The sequence below is a fragment of the Bos indicus genome, chromosome 9, assembly GCF_029378745.1.
Source record: "Bos indicus isolate NIAB-ARS_2022 breed Sahiwal x Tharparkar chromosome 9, NIAB-ARS_B.indTharparkar_mat_pri_1.0, whole genome shotgun sequence".
Classification (NCBI taxonomy): domain Eukaryota; kingdom Metazoa; phylum Chordata; class Mammalia; order Artiodactyla; family Bovidae; genus Bos; species Bos indicus.
The window spans coordinates 41254134-41272115 of NC_091768.1; the positions used below are offsets into that span (position 1 = coordinate 41254134).

The window sequence follows — 17982 nt, forward strand, 5'->3', positions numbered from 1 at the left end:
ATGGAGGGAATACAATTTAAGAAAGGTACACACTGGGCCTTAACAGTGCTGGTAATGCTCTATTTCTTAAGCTGTGTGGCAAGTACTCCAGTGTTAATGTCATTATTATCCTTCGAGCAGACATTTTTTGTTATATTAGGTTGGCCAAAAAGTTTGTTCAGGTTTTTCAGTAACATTTTATGGAAAAACCCAAACAAACTCTTTGGCCAAACCAATATGTACTCCTCTGTGAATCATTTTTAAAAAGACACTGCTAAGCTACATTCTTAAAAGTAAATGATTTTACTATTTTTGTTAGATGGATTGAACTAGGGTGACCAATTGTCTCAATCTGCCCATGATACAGGATCTTTAGTACTAAAACCAGTTAAGTCATAGGCAAACTGGGGTGACTTGGTCACTCAATTTAACACTTTAGCAAGAGAATAATCAATAAGATGAGGATATTCCATAATAAAAAGAAAACAAAATATTCCCAATTCTAAAGGAAAATTTAGATATCTTAACTATCATAAACATTAATTTTTTTAAATTAAAAAAATTAAGTTGCTTAGAGGTAGAGATATCACAAGTTTGTGAGTCAGTTCTTATTCACTCAGATTTTCTTGGTGATTCTGGACAATCATTCAAGCTCTGTACCTTAGGAATGATAATTTCAAGTAATAGAAAATGATGGTTTGATCAAAGTCTATTTTAAGCAGTTAAATTAGAACAAAAGAAATGTAATTTTTTTCAGTCACTATACTGAATGAGATTTCTGACTGATAATTACATCTATCCTTTCAAAAGAATAATGAAAACCTCACAGGACAGGCTTCTATTATCTTGCTTACAATATGCAAACAGTCTGATTCTTTACTTCCAAGCTCACCTTATGCTGTTGTTGGTCATTATCTAGAAGTATAGCTCTAATCATGTCTCTATAAGCCTTCAATGGTTCGCAATGATTTATAGAACAAAAGTTCAAATTCTTAACATGGCATTGAAGATCAGTCATAATCTCACTTCAAGCTATAGTTTCAAGTCTCACATGGTACTGCAGCTACTGCTGCTAAGTCGCTTCAGTCGTGTCCGACTCTGTGCGACCCCATAGACGGCAGCCCACTAGGCTCCCCCGCCCCCAGGATTCTCCAGGCAAGAACACTGGAGTGGGTTGCCATTTCCTTCTCCATCATATGGTACTAGTACTGGACAATTATTTACAGTTTCATGTAAAAATCAACTATACTCTCAGACTGTGACACACCTCGCCTCATCTCTATCAATACTTACTCATTTTCCAAGTCTGCCTTTACTACTTCTTGTGTGATCTTTTCACATATTCTTTATGTGTACAGCACCAGAATACTTTGTTTATACCTTTATTAAATTTTTAGTACACTCTGTCTTATATTTGTATTTTTATCTGCTTCTCTGTAAATTCCTGTGTTATCTTTTTTAATACCTGTGAAGTGAAATCACTCAGTCGTGTCCGACTCTTTGTGACCCCATAGACTGTAGCCTACCAGGCCCCTCTGTCCATGGGATTTTCCAGGCAATAGTACTGGAGTGGATTGCCATTTCCCTCTCCATCTTCTCCTGGAATCTTCCCAACCCAGGGCTCGAACCCGGGTCTCCCGCATTCTAGACAGATGCTTTACTGTCTGAGCCACCAGGGAAGTCCTTTCAATACCTAAAGGTACTAGTATCTGGGGTTTTTTTGTTTGTTTTTTAAGAGACCTTTGTGAGATTCCTGCTTGTCTCACTGACACTTACTCCATATCCTGGACATAGTTCATTCAACTCGATATGGAGTAAGTGTCAGTGAGACAAGCAGCAATCTCACAGAGGTCTCTTAAAAAAACCCAGATACTACCTTCAGCAACATTAGTGCTCCTGTTACCTTTAAAAGGAAGCATTATTACTTACAGATCTATGAACTTGGAACTTAAGCTAACTGCTTTTATAAAGTGGTTTTTGCTGTCAATTATTTTTTCTTTTCTTCCAGGAGCTACCTTTTCTTTCCTTCATTTCTTTTACTTTGTTTTTCCCTGTACCTTATTAAAAAATCTTTTCCACCAGCTCTTCAAAGGATGTCATAAAACATAACTACAAAAATAAATCAGTATTTTTCCACTTGTATAAATTACTTATAGTGATTCTCTATTTAGCTTTGCAGCTTCTAATCTTATTGTGGAGATAAGACACAAAACATACTTAAGGAAGGAAATAAACTAAAAAAATATAAACAGCATTGGGAAAATATTCTTTATTACTGTAGTTTGCAAATTCTTTGAAAGAAAAAAATCTGTGAAAAATGCATCCAAACTACTGAATTCTTATTTATGGAATAAACAACTAGCTAAAGTTAAGTATAATGTTTCCTCCATTATTGTATCCACAGGGTGAACCTATGGCAGTGGCCAGAATTCACAAATAGCATGCTTGGTTCGTACAGCAAATAGCACATAAAAACACTACATGCATATTGAATAAATAGTAATAATGGTCATCAAAACTATAATTTCAGAATCATAAGATTAAAAGGGACTAACATTTTCTTTACCATTATAAATAAAAAAGTTTAATATAATAAATCCAAAACATCAATTTAACAAAACAAATTATTATTGGTAAAGCTATAAAGTACTCATTCCCCAATCTTTAGGCAAGTCCAAGGGATATTAGTATAAAGAAATAAAGAATTTCTCTAGAGAAATGACTATAATTTAATTTAATATTATAATTTATAATACAATGTAATTTAATAGTATATCTTGTCTTTTTATTGTGCATGCATTATATAAAACTGCTTCCAGAATCTACTGTGCTGTATCTATTGTACTGTTTAGTGCTTCTTTTAAAAAGTATCCAAAATGCATTTCTTTAACAGTTTAGTACTAGCAATATGTTTGCCTTTCTAGAAAAATTAGAATGCTTATTGTTATTTCACAAATTTAGATGTATTGCCCATTATATGTTCCTTTTTGCTTTGGATGTCAAGCAAACTCAGAGCTAGGTTTTGTGCTCAAATGCTGCTACTTTAACCTAGGTTTTATTGAATTTTCTGTCCTCACACCCCAAATCATCATTACTTGACTTATGTTTTTAGGTCCATTTCATAGAATTATTTCATGTCTTATATTATAAATATCTTCAAATTCTTTTTAAAAAATGCACAGGTATAATTACTAAAAGGATGAAGAAATAAGCACTAGAAATAAGAATAAAGTATTTGCATACCTTTGAAGATTTCTTCTTTTCCTTGAAGTGCCTTGGATTTGTTACTGAAGACATTAAAATTCTACTGATTTCAAGTCCAGTCTGAAGCTATAATAGTGAAAAAAAAACCCTTACTATTACTTGACTTTTAACAAATTTCTTTTTCTTCAGAAACATTATAATGAGGGATCATATATCAGTTAATAAAGATAAAAATGTTTTTTTGAAGAAGAAAAGAAAATCCAAAAATTTATTTTTTTGTGTTAAAGTCACCAAGTCTACTGGTAATTACAATCATTTTCTGTTTATAACAGAATGAGTTATTTTATATATCTCAAACTGAAAACAATTGATAGCATGAGTTCTTTCAACTGAGAATATATGCATGTTTCTCAGAATTTCAAAAGACCAAAAGATCTTTGGCAATACATCCAAGTCTATGAATATACTTGCTGACTTATTGAAATTTCATTATTACAGCAAAAAGAGACAAAACTGATAAGTTAGGAAGCATAAATTAGAGTCTAGAGTAAGGCTTCAGTTAATAAAGTATAATAAAACATATGTGATTTTAAAGTGCCAGATGAAACAGTGTTCTGTTTACCTGAGAAGCTTTATCTTGAAAAAGCTTACGCTGATGTTCTTCTTCCTTTAGTTTTTCCTCTAAATGTTTAATCTTGTCCTACAAAAGAATTGAAAAACCGAGATTATTATACAAAAACTAGAGCTAAATATCTTTTATTCCTTTTCCAAACAAATAGAGCCCTCAGGGTCTTGATTCTTAATAGTTTGGTAAATTAAAGCAGAAAATAAGAAAACGGAATGGCAAAAGATACTAAGTTTTCCTTGGCTTTCTTCATATGATTCTTTACCTACTTTATTTAAGAAAGACAAAGGAGAAGCAAAGAATTTATATGCATAGGCTCTATTAATGTTCATTAACAAAATCATAATACTGAAAATTTGGGAGGTTTTAAAGGTCTAGAAGGTCAAACAATATAGTCTTGGGTCTCAATGTTTCATTCAAAATATAGACAACTTAGAATAAAAGACTATGCTGTACTTAGGGAAAAGTGAAAGTGAAATCGCTCAGTCATGTCTGACTCTTTGTGACCCTATGGACTGTAGCCTGCCATGCTCCCCTGTCCATGGGATTTTCCAGGTAAGAATACCAGAGTGGGTTGCCATTTCCTTCTCCAGGGGATCTTCCTGACCCAGGGATTGCACTGTAGGCAGACTCTTTACCATCTAAGCCACCAGGGAAACAAGACTAATATATATGAAACAATATGATTTGACCCAGGTCATGAATATATATGTATAACCTTATACACAAAAGTATTTCATTGTATATCCATGGTATAGTTTGGAATAGGAAGACAGTACTATCTCAAAGGGAGAACTTCCTGAGTGTTCAAAACCTCAAGGAAGGCTTCATAGAGGAAGCAGAAATAGGAGAATCCTACAAAATGGATAGGATTCACTTGGAAAAAGAGAGGGCATTTCAGGATAGGATCTAGAAAAGGCATAACTTACTTGCATGTGGTGAAAGGCTACCTTTTCAATATCCTTTAGGTAAATCACCTAACAAACGAAAATATTCTACCACTGCAGAAGAAGGTAAACTACAATTTCACATCAAAAAGCAAACTCATTTATGCTGTGGTCTATAAGCAATAACTCATATCTGGATTACTAAAAGCTATTAATGAAGTTTTACAAATCTAATTTTATTGCATATTCATATACAGGGTAATTACACATAACATTAAAGATTTATTCCTGGTATCACCACTTCAAAGAAATAAGTTGAAGCTTACCTCAGCAGTTTTCTGAGTTGTTGTAAGTTTAAAACATTCTTTTTCTAAGACATCAAGCTTTGCAAGTTTTGCATGAAGCTTCATATGATCCTGTTCTTTTTCCCTTTGAAGCTGGGCCTGGAAAAGAAAAAAACAAAACCTAAGTTTGGCAAGTGAAGCCGATTGCTCAAGAATAATACAATTTCTGAGAATTCAAAGCACAACATAAATTGTCATAAGAAACACATAACAAACATGCACATACTTTAGGTACTTTGAAAGCAAAAAAAAAAAAAAAACAAGAGAAAATAAAATCCTTTTCAAAAACAAAGAAACTGTGCAAAAAAATATATTAGATCAATGGAACAAAATCTTCTATGTATCTTTATATAACATTTCTACTATGGAAAACATCATCAGTGAAACATAGTAAATAAACAAGGTGTTATCACAAGGTGATCAAACCTACTTATTGACTTACCCTCTCTCTAACTATAACATAGAAAAGCAGCTATCAAAGGACTAAAGCATACAGAGAACTTGAAGAAAAGGAAAGTTATACATATATATTTACTGGTGTTGAGTTGCTAAGTTGTGTCCAACTCTGCGACACCATGGACTGTATAAAGACTGCCAGGCCACTCTGTCCATGGGATTTCCTAGGTAAGAATACTGGAATGAATTGCCATTTCCTTCTCCAGGGGATCTTCCTGATCTAGGGATTGAACTTGTGTCTTCTGCACTGGCAGGTAGATTCTTTATTGCTGAGCCACCAAGGAAGCTCTACACATATATATGCATACCTATGCATTGTCTTATAATGGTATTTATTACCACACTAATGCAAGATGTTAATGACAGGGGCAACTGTGAGGGGGCAAGAAGTATATGAGAATTTTCAGTATTATCTGACAAATCTTCTATAAACTTAAAACTGCTCTAAAAAATAGTTTATTAAAAATAAAAAAACTGAAACAACAAATAAATAGAGTTTTGGTGACCTGTGGTCTAACATTCTATTGGAGTTACAGAAGGAGAAGAGAGAGAAGTCAGACAAGAATAATTATTTGAAGGCTAATACCTAAAAATGTTCCAATTCTGATGAAAAATATTAACTGACAGATTCAAGAATCTAAAATGAACAAACAAAAAATAACCCAAGCAGAATGAATACAAAGAAAACCACATTTGGGCATATTATCAAATGGTTGAAAACCAGTGATAAAAGGGAAAAAACAGCCTAAGAAATAACACACTATACACAGAGGAATGAAGATAACAATTCTCATTAGAAACTATGAAATCAGGCCTCTCTGGTGGTCCAGTGGTTGAGGATCTGCCTGCCAATACAGGAGACGTGAGTTCAGTCCCTAGTCTAGGAAGATTCCATATGTCACAGAGCAACTAAGTCCATGCACCACAACTACTAAGCCAGCGCTCTACAGCTCAAGAGTCACAACTTCTAAGCCCATGCACTGCAACTACTGAAGCCTGTGCACCCTAGAGCCTGAGCTCTGCAACAAGAGAAATTATCGCAATGAGAAGCCCACAAACTACAACTAGAGTAGTCCCCACTCTCCACAACTAGAGAAAGGCCATGCACAGCAATGAAGACCCAGCACAGCCAAAAGTAAATAAATAAATCTTGGGGGGGAAAAAAAAAAATCAACTAGAATTTTATACCCAGTGAAACTATCCTTCAACAATGGTGGTGAAATAAAGCCTTTTCCAGACAAATACATGCTAAGAGAATTCCCAGCATACTTTAAAAAGCACTAGAAATAGTAAAAATGTGGATAAATATATATTACTTCTTATTTCTTAATTTTCTTTAAAGGAAAATTGATTATTTAAAGGAGAAACAGAAACAATGTATTGTGAGCTACATAACACACATAGAAATAAAATGTATGAAAAGTGTAGCACAAAGGGGGACAAATGGAATCATTATGTAGTAGGATCTTGTATTACATGTGAAATATTTTAATGCTAATTCATGATAGACTGTAGTACATTAAGAATACATAACTTTAACCTATACAGTAGCTACTAAAAAAGAGAAGGGGAAAAATACCTGGAGAAAGAGAAGTCAGCAAAATCTAAGAAGAAACCACTAGGGAATAGGGAACTTAAAAAATATTTTTGGTTGAAAGAATGAAAATACAAAATGTCGAAATCTTTGGGATGCAGGTAAAGCACAGTTTAGAGGGAACTTGATAGTTTTTAATCACAATATATTACATTTAAAAAGAAATAATAAAACTTCAGTTATTCAAATTGCAGTTATAATTTACTTTCAGATCTATCAATAAGAATTAGAATATTTAGTACAGCTTGAGTTTGAGGTTCTTTGCTTAGTAATTATATAACACTGTCTTTTCACAGGCCATTTAAAAAAGTTCATCTTCATTTCCCAGCCCTCTTATCCTATTAACTGGAAGCAGCCAAGACTAAAGCAGTTCTTTAACTGAATAAACTCTCTAACAAAAAAAAAAAAAAAAAGGAATAATAAAGTTTTAAAATCAATAATCTAAGTTTCCAACATCCAAAGCTAGGGAAAAAATAGCAAATTAAATCCTACATTAGTAGAAGGAAGGAAATAATAAAGATAAAGTGGAAATCAATGAAATAGAAAATAAAAGTTTTTATAAAGATTTATTTTTTAAAATCTATAAAATTTATAAAGTGATATGTAGGTTGATAGTTTTAAAAAGAGCACAAATACAATTTACTAGTATCAGGAATACAAGAGGGAACATCTCTAAAGACACAAGAAAAACAGATAATCTGAGTAGCCAAATCTCTGTTATAAATAAACTGAACTTATAATTAAACACTAGATATTTAAAGAAAACTTCAGTCCCAGATAGCATCTATCAAATTTGAACTCTATCAAACATTTAAGGAGGAAATAAAACTATTCTTATACAAGGTCTTTCAGAAAATAGAAGGAATCTTCCCAACTAATTTTATGAGGTCAAACAAAATCATAATACCAAAATGAGACATTGTGAGAAAAATACAAACGAAGATGGCTTAAGGACGAAGTCACAAAAATTGTTAAGTGAAATCTTTGCAAGCTGAATCAAGCAATATAGAAAAATGATACTACATCAAGATCGATTGAGGCCTATATCAGGAATGCAATGTTGGTTAACATTTGAAAATCAAACAATGTAACTTACCATGTTAACAGAAGAAATGAGAAAAATCATATGACCCTTTCACTAGATGTATAAAAAGCAAATCGCAAAATCATTCACAGTAAAAGTTTCCAGCAAACTAAGAATAGAAAGTAATTTCCACATTTGATAAGGGATAACTATGAAAAACCTAGAGATAATAGTCTAGTGAAAGACTAGCATCTTTCTCCCAATGACCAGAAACAAAACAAGGATGTCAGTCTTTACCACTTCTAATTAACACTGTACTAGCCGCAATAACCAGTGCAAGAAAGTACAAAAAACAAAAGCCATAAAAATTGAAAAGGGAAAAATAAAACTTTATTTATTCATAGATGACATGATTATGTATATAGAAAATCCCTAGAAAATACTGAGTTCCAGAAACAGACTTGATCTATCTTTGTCAACTGTTTGTTGACCAAGGTGCCCAATCAATTTAATGGGAGAAAAGAAATCTTTTAACAAATGGTGCTGGGACAATTGGGCATCCACATGGAAAAAATTTAACCTTGAATAATTTTTTCTCACTATACAAAAATTAATCCCAGATGGATCATAGAACAAAATGAAAATTAAGAGCTTTTAGAAGAAAATATTTTGGAAAATACTTTGATAGTTTCTTATAAAAATACACCTACCCCGTGGTTCAGTAATTCTACTATAATTTCTCTTTATCTAAGAGCAATTAAAACATATGGTCACAAAAAAGTTTGTACAAGAATATTTGAAGTATCTTTACTTACAACACCTCCAAACTGGAAAAAAGGTCAAATATCCATCAAATGAAAAATGGATAACCAAATTGTGGCATATCTATATAATGAAATTCTACACAGCAATAAAAGGAATGAACTACTGATACATGTAACAACATGGATTAATCTAAAAAACTGTATGTGAAACCAAAGAACCAGACACAAAAAGAACATTTTCTATCATCCAATTTATATGAAGTTCTAGGACAGGTAAAATTAATCTGAAGCAAAATAAATCAGAATAGTAGTTGCATTGTTAGGAGGTGGGGAGAGAGCAGGGAATAACTTGGCAGAGATATAAGAAAATTTCTGGGGTGATAAAAATGTTCCTTTATTTGGTAGCACTGCAGATTACATTAGCATATTCATTTATCAATAATCACTGAACTACTGTATATTGTCAACCTTGCTTATTTAACTTATATGCAGAGTACATCATGTGGAATGCCAGGCTGGATGAAGCACAAGCTGGACTCAAGGCTGCCAGGAAAAATATCAATAACCTTAGGTATGTAAATGACACCACCTTTATGGCAGAAAGCAAAGAAGAACTAAAGAGCCTCTTGATGAAAGTGAAAGAGGAGAGTGAAAAAGCTGGCCTAAAACGCAACATTCAAAACACTAAGATAGTAGCATCTGGTCCCATCACTTCACAGCAAACAGATGGGGAAAAAGTGCAAACAGTTGACAGATTTTATTTTCCTGGGCTCTAAAATCACTGCAATGGTGACTGCAGCCATGAAATTAAAAGACACTTGCTCCTTGGAAGCAAAGTTATGACCAACCTAACAGCATATTAAAAAGCAGAGACCTTATTTTGCCGACAAAGGTCTGTCTAGTCAAAACTATGGTTTTTCCAATAATCATGTATGTTATGTGAGAGTTGGACCATAAAGAGAGCTGAGTACCGAAGAATTGATGCTTTTCAACTGTAGTGTTGGAGAAGACTTTTGAGAGTCCCTTGGACTGCAAGGAGATCCAACCAGTCCATCCTAGAGGAGATCAGTCCTGGGTGTTCATTGGAAGGACTGATGTTGAAGCTTAAACTCCAATACTTTGGCCACCTCATGCGAAGAGGTGACTCACTGGAAAAGACCCTGATGCTGGGAGAGAATGGGGGCAGGAAAAGGGGACGACAGAGGATGAGATGGCTGGATGGCATCACCAACTCGATGGACATGAGTTTGAGCAAGCTTCAGGAGTTGGTGAAAGACACGGAAGCCTGGTGTGCTGCTATTCGTGGGATCGCAAAGAGTCGGACACGACTGAGCAACTGAACTGAACTGAACTGAACTGTGATTTCTTTTATCCTGCAAAATGCCTCTTCATAACTTTGCCCATTTTTCTACCACTGCTTTGTACTTTTTGTATCTTGCTTAAGAAATCTCTCTTAACTCCAAGGTCATAAAGGCATTATTCTGTATTTTCTTATAAAAATTCTAAAGTTAACATATAAGTCTTTAATCCATCTGGAATTTATTTTTGTGTACAATGTGTGGTAGGGATCCAATTTCTTTCTTTTTCTCTCACATAGATAATCAATTTCCCCCACATATTTACTGAAGTCTAGAATTTCAATAATGTTATGCAATGGCATCCTTGTTTTATATTGTCTTTCCATATAAACGGGTCTGACTATACCCTAATCCTTTATTCTGTCAGTCCACACAAATATCATGCTAATTTTGACAGTATCAATATGTCATAGGGCAAGACCTCATCTTATTCTTCTTCAGAATAGCTTGGCTACTTTTGGACCTTTCCTTTTCATATAATTTTAGAATCAACTTTTCTAGTTCCTTGAGAAACCTATTAAATACTTGGCCCATTAAAATCCAGTATTGACTGGTACTTCTACCCATTTTTAACATAAAGCAAAGATCTTAGAACACTTAAACTGTATTTATCAGTTCTAATTTATAAGTTATTATTCTCATTAATTTTAATCCTTTATATATATTTAAATATATAAAATAAAACATAATTATTGCTGTTATATATTTATTTACCTATATATTTACCATCTTCATTGTTCTTCATTCCTTCCTGCATCTCTGACCTTCTATCTAAGATACTCTTCCTTCTGTCTGAATGATACCTTCAGTGTTTCCTTTAGAATGTACTTCCTAGTAACAAATTACCTCAGATTTGGTCAGTCTTAAAATGTCTTCACTTCACCTTTATTTCTGGAGGATATTTTCACCAGGCATTGGACTCTAGACTGACAGTTATTTTCTTTTAATATCTTAATTATAATCAGTTGTTTTCTTCCAGATTCAGTATTTTCTATTGAGAAGTCAGCTGTCAATTTAATTGTTGTCCTTTTGAACATAACCTTTTATTTTCCCCAGCAGCTTTTAGGATTTTATTCTTGTCTTATTATTTATTTTATTTATTTTTGCTGCTTTGGTTTTATAGGGTTTCTTAAATCTGTGGTGTGATTATTTTTTTAGTCAATTTTTTAACTTCCCAGCCATTATATCTTCAAACATTGTTTCTGTCCTATTCTCTCTCTTTTCCTTTTGGGATTCCAATCACACATAAATTTGACCTCACTCTAACTTATGTCTCTTGTTCTCTTTTCTAAGCTTACCATTGTTTTGTCTCTTCATTGATCTGGATGGTTTCATCTGCTAATTCACTAATTATCTCTTCTGATCTGCTGTTAGATGCACCATTAAGTTCTCAATTCCATTTATTGTATTTTTTTACAATATTGCAATTTTTATTTGGTTCCTTTTCAAATCTGCTGTGCCATTTTATGGTTTCTAATGTTCTGTTGAAAATTTTGATTCTATTTTCTATCTCATTGATTATATCAAGTGTAATTATTTTAAAGTCTGTATCTTCTAGAGCCAGGATCTAGCTGGAGCTAACTTGTGAGAGTGTTTATATATAGTCTGTTAAGTATGCTATTTCTTTTGATAGTGTTATCTCCTTCTGCCTGGTCATCTTTCATTGCAAAGTTTCTCACTGTGTAGAAGAAAGGTTTATAGAAATAATTTGAGGACCCTGGGAACGTTAGCCATTAAGGATCACTTTAATCCAATTTCAGGGACTAAGATTTTCTAGATTACTCTGATAATCTAGAGCTGAGCTGTAATCTATCTTGTTTTCCTTTTTGTTCATCATTACAAAGCATTCAGAGCACAGAATATTTACCAGGGTTCCTACCCTTGGCAGATCTTGAACTCTTAACTTTAACTTCTTTAGCCCCATAATGAGGCTTTCAAAAGCACTATTTAGCCTTTCAACTGACTCTTCTGGAATCAAAAATGTCCTAAAAAGGAAGGGACCCAAAGCCAACCACTCTGGAGGTCAACTTCTTTGAATTTAACTATGCACACATACTTCTTTTCTTTTTTAATATTCTGTCCAGTGTTTGTGTTTCCTCTATAGAAAAGTTGGTTCAAATGACTTAGTGTGCATCACTGTAACCGGAAATTTCCTACATACAGCTTTATATCCTATTTAAATTACAATATGACAATTTTCCCATGACATTAAATATTCTTCAAAAACATATTATATTACTATAGAAAACATAGTCACCTGTTGTTCTAGGATCATATTCTTCTCTCGTTCTACATTAAGAACCATTCTCTTTGTATATTCTAGTTGCTTCTCTAGGAGGATGCAGCGAGACTGGGCTGAGCTTAACTGCATACTTATATCTATGAAAAAGAAAAAGTAATAATGAATCATATCAGCGAGTTATCACAAGACATGTATTATATGAATTCAATCAAAAGTCAGAAGTTCAAAACTTCTTTACTTCTAAATAATGACTCTCCGGAAATTAACATAAAATTTGTGAATATCTTATTAATTATATATAACTAATTTAACGCTGACTCATAAAGACCCAGAGAGTATACTTCTGAAAGGGAAGGATGTCAGTGACTTGTGGGATCACAAAAACCTGGCTATTCCTGGGAAATAATATCATCTGGAAAATAGAGGACCTAAGGGAACATTTCATATAAAGATAGGCACAATAAAGGACAGAATGGTAAGGACCTAAGAGAAGCAGAAGATATTAAGAAGAGGTGGCAACAATACACAGAAGAACTATACAACAAAGATCTTCATGACCCAGATAATCATTATGGTGTGATCACATACCTAGAGCCAGACATCCTGGAATGCAAGGTCAAGTGGGCCTTAGGAAGCATCACCACGAACAAAGCTAGTGGAGGTGATGGAATTCGAATTGAGCTATTTCAAATCCTAAAAGATGCTGTGAAAGTGCTGTACTCAATATGCCAGCAAGTTTGGAAAACTCAGCAGGGGGCATCGGACTGGAAAAGGTCAGTTTTCATTCCAATCCCAAAGAAAGGCAATGCCAAAGAATGCTCAAACTACCGCACAACTGCACTCATCTCACACACTAGCAAAATAATGCACAAAATTCTCTAAGTGAGGCTTCAACAGTACGTGAACCATGAACTTCCAGTTGTTTAAGCTGAGTTTAGAAAAGGCAGAGGACCCAGAGGTCAAATTGCCAACATCTATTGGATCATCAAAAAATCAAGCGAGTTCCAGAAAAACATCTACTTCTGCTTTATTGACTATGCCAAAGCTTTGACTGTGTGGATCACAATAAATTGCGGAAAATTCTTAAGAGATGGGAACAGTAGACCATCTGACCTGCCTCCTCAGAAATCTGTATGCAGGTCAAGAAGCAACAGTTAGAACTGGACATGGAACAACAGACTGGTTCCAAATTGGGAAAGGAGTATGTCGAGGCTGTATATGATCACCCTGTTTATTTAACTTATATGCAGAGTACATCATGAAAAATGCTGGACTGGATGAAGCACAAGCTGGAAGCAAGACTGCTGGGAGAAATATCAATAACCTCAGATGTGCAGATGACACCACCCTTATGGCAGAAAGTGAAGAAGAACTAAAGAGCCTCTTGATGAAAGTGAAAGAGGAGAGTGAAAAAGTTGGCTTAAAGATCAACATTCAGAAAACGAAGATCATGGCATCTGGTCCTATCACTTCATGGGAAACAGATGGGGAAACAGTGGAAACAGTGGCTGACTTTATTTTTCTGGACTCCAAAATCACTGCAGATGGTGTTTGCAGCCATGAAATTAAAAGATGCTTACTCCTTGGAAGGAAAGTTATGTCAAACCTATACAGCATATTAAAAAGCAGAGACATTACTTTGCCAACAAAGGTTCATCTAGTCAAGGCTGGTTTTTCCAGTGGTCATATATGGATGTGAGAGTTGGACTATAAAGAAAGCTGAGCGCAGAAGAATTGATACTTTTGAACTGTGGTGTTGGAGAAGACTCTGGAGAGTCCCTTGGACTGCAAGGAGATCCAACCAGTCCATCCTAAAGGAGATCAGTCCTGGGTGTTCACTGGAAAGACTGATGTTGAAGCTGAAACTCCGATACTTTGGACACCTGATGCAAAAAGCTGACCCATTGGAAAAGACCCTGATGCTGGGAAAGATTGAGGGCAGGAGGAGAAGGGGACAACAGAGGATGAGATGGTTGGATGGTATCACCAACTCAATGGACATGGGTTTGGGTAGACTTCGGGAGCTGGTGATGGAGAGGGAGGCCTGGTGTGCTTCGGTTCATGGGGTCACAAAGAGTTGGGCACAACTGAGCAACCGAACTGAACTGAATAATACATGAATTTTGTTGGTATTCTGAAAATACTATAATTCCTAAATACAACTTGTGTAAAAACTTAATTTTTCTTTTAATCTCAATAATTTATGAACTGGGATAACAGATAATATACAGGCAAGTTTAAAATTATATCCATTTAGTGCAATGGCACCCTACTCCAGTACTCTTGCCTGGAAAATCCCATGGACGGAGGAGCCTGGTAGGCTGCAGTCCATGGGGTCGCTAAGGGTCGGACACGACTGAGCGACTTCACTTTCACTTTTTACGTTCATGCATTGGAGAAGGAAATGGCAACCCACTCCAGTGTTCTTGCCTGGAGAATTCCAGGGACGGGGGAGCCTGGTGGGCTGCTGTCTCTGGGGTCGCATGGAGTCGGACACGACTGAGATGACTTAGTAGTAGTAGTAGTAGTAGTAGCGCAAATATCAAAATATCTGAGAACAAGCCCACAAGGTTTGAACACATATAAGAACAAAGATATTGAGTAAACCTTAGACTGGGCTTTTTATTTTCAAGTTGTAAACTTTGGTAACCTCTTCCTTCTGAGAATTATTGAATTTTCTTACCTTTTTTCTGCTTTATCAGTTCCTCGTGTGCCAGATTTCTCTCACTTGTTTCATTCTCCAAGGCCTTTTTATATTGTGCCGCTTCTCTGGAAAGAATGTTCAGGTTATCTTCAGCTTGTGTTCTCTCTAACTCTAAACGATGAATCTTTTCCTGAAGAGTTTTTAATGCTAAAATAAGAGCTGTTGAAAAAATTGTCTTGATATTTTAAGTGAGAATTTTTGAGCACTTATAATCATAGCAGCATATAAAAGTGAGCAGTATATTTTTGTTACTTAAGTAAAAAAGAAAAAGCAATTTATATTCCTTATAAAAAAGAAAAATGACTAAAATTCTAAAGAGGGACAAATTCTAACACGTCTTATAAAAATAATATATTTATGATTATATTTAGTAATTTTCTAAGTTTGAGATGTAAGAAAGCTAATAATCACATTTTAATTTAAGAAAGCAAATATGTTCAAAACATATGCAAAAAAGATATATATGTATATATGTGTGTGTATATAGAGAGAGGGAGAGAGTGAGAGAGACAGGAGTGTGGGAGGAAGGGAAGAAGCAGGTGAAGAAGGCAGGAAGAGAGGGAGCATGGGAGAAAGGAGGGGAAATTTGAGGCATACAAGTCTGAGCATGGATAAGGAAAATTAAAATATGCTGTTCACTAATTAACAAGGAAATTTAGGTTTAAAGTTAAAAATTTTCTCAGTTCTTGATGTATTCAGTTTCAGTCAAATCACATTTATTGTTTCTTTGTCCAAGATATTATGTTAATTATTAGGACATATGAGGTAGAACATTGCTTCTTCCATCAAGAAAAAATTACAATCTAGTGGTTTAACTGATGTCAGGCTTGAAAGATTGTGATACACATGTACTACTATAATTATTATTCAGATACATTAATATCTTCATAATTCAGATAAGCTCGAGTTATAAAATTTTCAAATATTATCTTATATGTTCTTTTCAGTTACAACTTCAAATTGTAAAACTAGAGATGAATGGAATATAAATAAATGTTCAAGATTAACTTTCATATAGTTCATATCCAATTAGAAAGATGTTTGTTAGAGATTATTGTTTGATTTGGATCAATATTTCTTGTAGTTGCTTTGTCCACAAAGCTATAGTCTATTTATAATGGCAACCATTATTATAAAAGATTAAAAAACACGACTATCAGCATCTTAGAAAGTAATGTATATGGTACAGATATGCCTGGAATCATAAATGTTTTTCTAATTCAATTTTAAGATTCTCCTAAACTTATATTTTAAAAGTTATAATACTTGTATCTTATAGTTACTCCAATGAACTGGATTCATGAAGAATTTTCAAGGGTAATTTTGGATGCAATTTCTGAATTTAATCCTTGAATAAGATTAAAATCAACTTAATTCTTTAATATTCTAACCATCTTATTCATTAGAAGGATTCTCCAAATCTGACCTTTTATTCTTCAGAATATTTTCCTATTTTTAATGACATTTTAAAGATAAATCTGCAATATGTGCCTAGCTGTTTATATTAATCTTCATCTTATAGCAAAGAAGCCAAAATAAAAAATGTTAAGTAACTTAAATTTACAGAAACTTTAAGCAACAGAGTCAAAATTAGCATTTTACTAAGATTAGTTAAACACACAATCATCTTATTTTCTACATAAAAATGAAAAGTTTTATATAACATGCTTCCTAATTTCCCTAATTTTAAATATGATTTTTTATTAGCATTACCTTGGCTATTTGGACTACGAAGCATTTTAGAAGATGTAAGTTCTAAGTTCACAGAGTAGTGAGTCTGAGATGATTCATCACTCTGAGTGATGGATGGAACACACACTCTTTCTGGGGGTTTAAGATAGCTTCCGACTATACTATGCATTAATTCAGAATCCATTATCTGTAGAGAATAAAGGAAAGATATAGTATAGCATCATTTTTTTCCTATGTGAATAACAAAGATATCAGAAAAAATTCAGGTGGAAGTTTTAACATAAATATATAGTCATATACTGTGGAATTGTGTTTTTATAAAGTTTATTATCACAAGTTCAACCATAATAAGTTCACTAGTAAAAGAAAAAAATGACGATTTACTCTATAAACAGTATAGACAATTCTGCCTGATTCTCAAAGAGTATATGCTCTGAAGTGAGCATTACATGAGTGGTGTGAATTTGCTGGTTTCTCACTTGATTGTAAGATCATCATCTGAGCACTCCTCTACAAAGTTTGACTCTAGCATTCAAACATAAAGTACATATTCTAAAAGACATAACTTTCAAACAGAAGCCACTCATATAATATGATTCTCTAGACTCCAATATGACTTCCTAAGGCATTTTTAAGCGTAATTTTGGATATATCAATTTCTGAATCTAAGCCTTGAATTCTACAACCCTATTTAATGCACTAGCATTCTAGTCAGCTAGTTTTGAAGGATTCCAAATCTAAAAATCTAAAAGAGCTTTATCTTGCCATTTTGAGTTTTTTTTGTATGTTGGCTGGAGAGCCATTTTAAATATCTTAGCAGGTAATTTTTAAAGTTTCCTAAGTCATTTTATTTTTCTTTCTGTAATTTGAATATTTTAGAAATGTATTATACTTAATAGATTATAGTCAATGTTAATAACCACACTGAAACAGAAAATTGTTTATATACAACACAATTCACCAGCACAATTTTTTTTTGCTGTTTCTTTACTATTGTTTTATTTTTATTTTTTTAATTTTTTTATTATTTATTTTTTTTATTTTTTAAACTTTACATAATTGTATTAGTTTTGCCAAATATCAAAATGAATCTGCCATAGGTATACATG

At 33.6% G+C, this 17982-nt stretch overlaps 1 protein-coding gene across 9 annotated transcripts in view; it reads right to left on the reverse strand.

Moving 5' to 3' along the window:
- CEP57L1 (centrosomal protein 57 like 1) overlaps positions 1 to 17982 on the reverse strand; it is a 91268-nt gene that overhangs the window by 13890 nt on the left and 59396 nt on the right. For 7 of the 9 annotated variants that reach the window (XR_011568326.1, XM_070795526.1, XM_070795525.1 and 4 more), the window contains 6 exons: positions 16895 to 17060; positions 15161 to 15340; positions 12493 to 12614; positions 5022 to 5138; positions 3806 to 3883; positions 3223 to 3309 (listed from right to left, as the gene is read on the reverse strand). Coding sequence is in view for 8 of the 9 variants with exons in the window: in XM_070795526.1 (XP_070651627.1) it covers positions 3223 to 3309; positions 3806 to 3883; positions 5022 to 5138; positions 12493 to 12614; positions 15161 to 15340; positions 16895 to 17057 (747 nt within the window). In the remaining variant the exon portion in view is untranslated. Of the gene's footprint in view, positions 1 to 3222; positions 3310 to 3805; positions 3884 to 5021; positions 5139 to 12492; positions 12615 to 15160; positions 15341 to 16894; positions 17061 to 17982 lie in introns of those variants that run through there. The other 2 variants (XM_070795529.1, XM_070795528.1) reach the window with 2 other exon arrangements.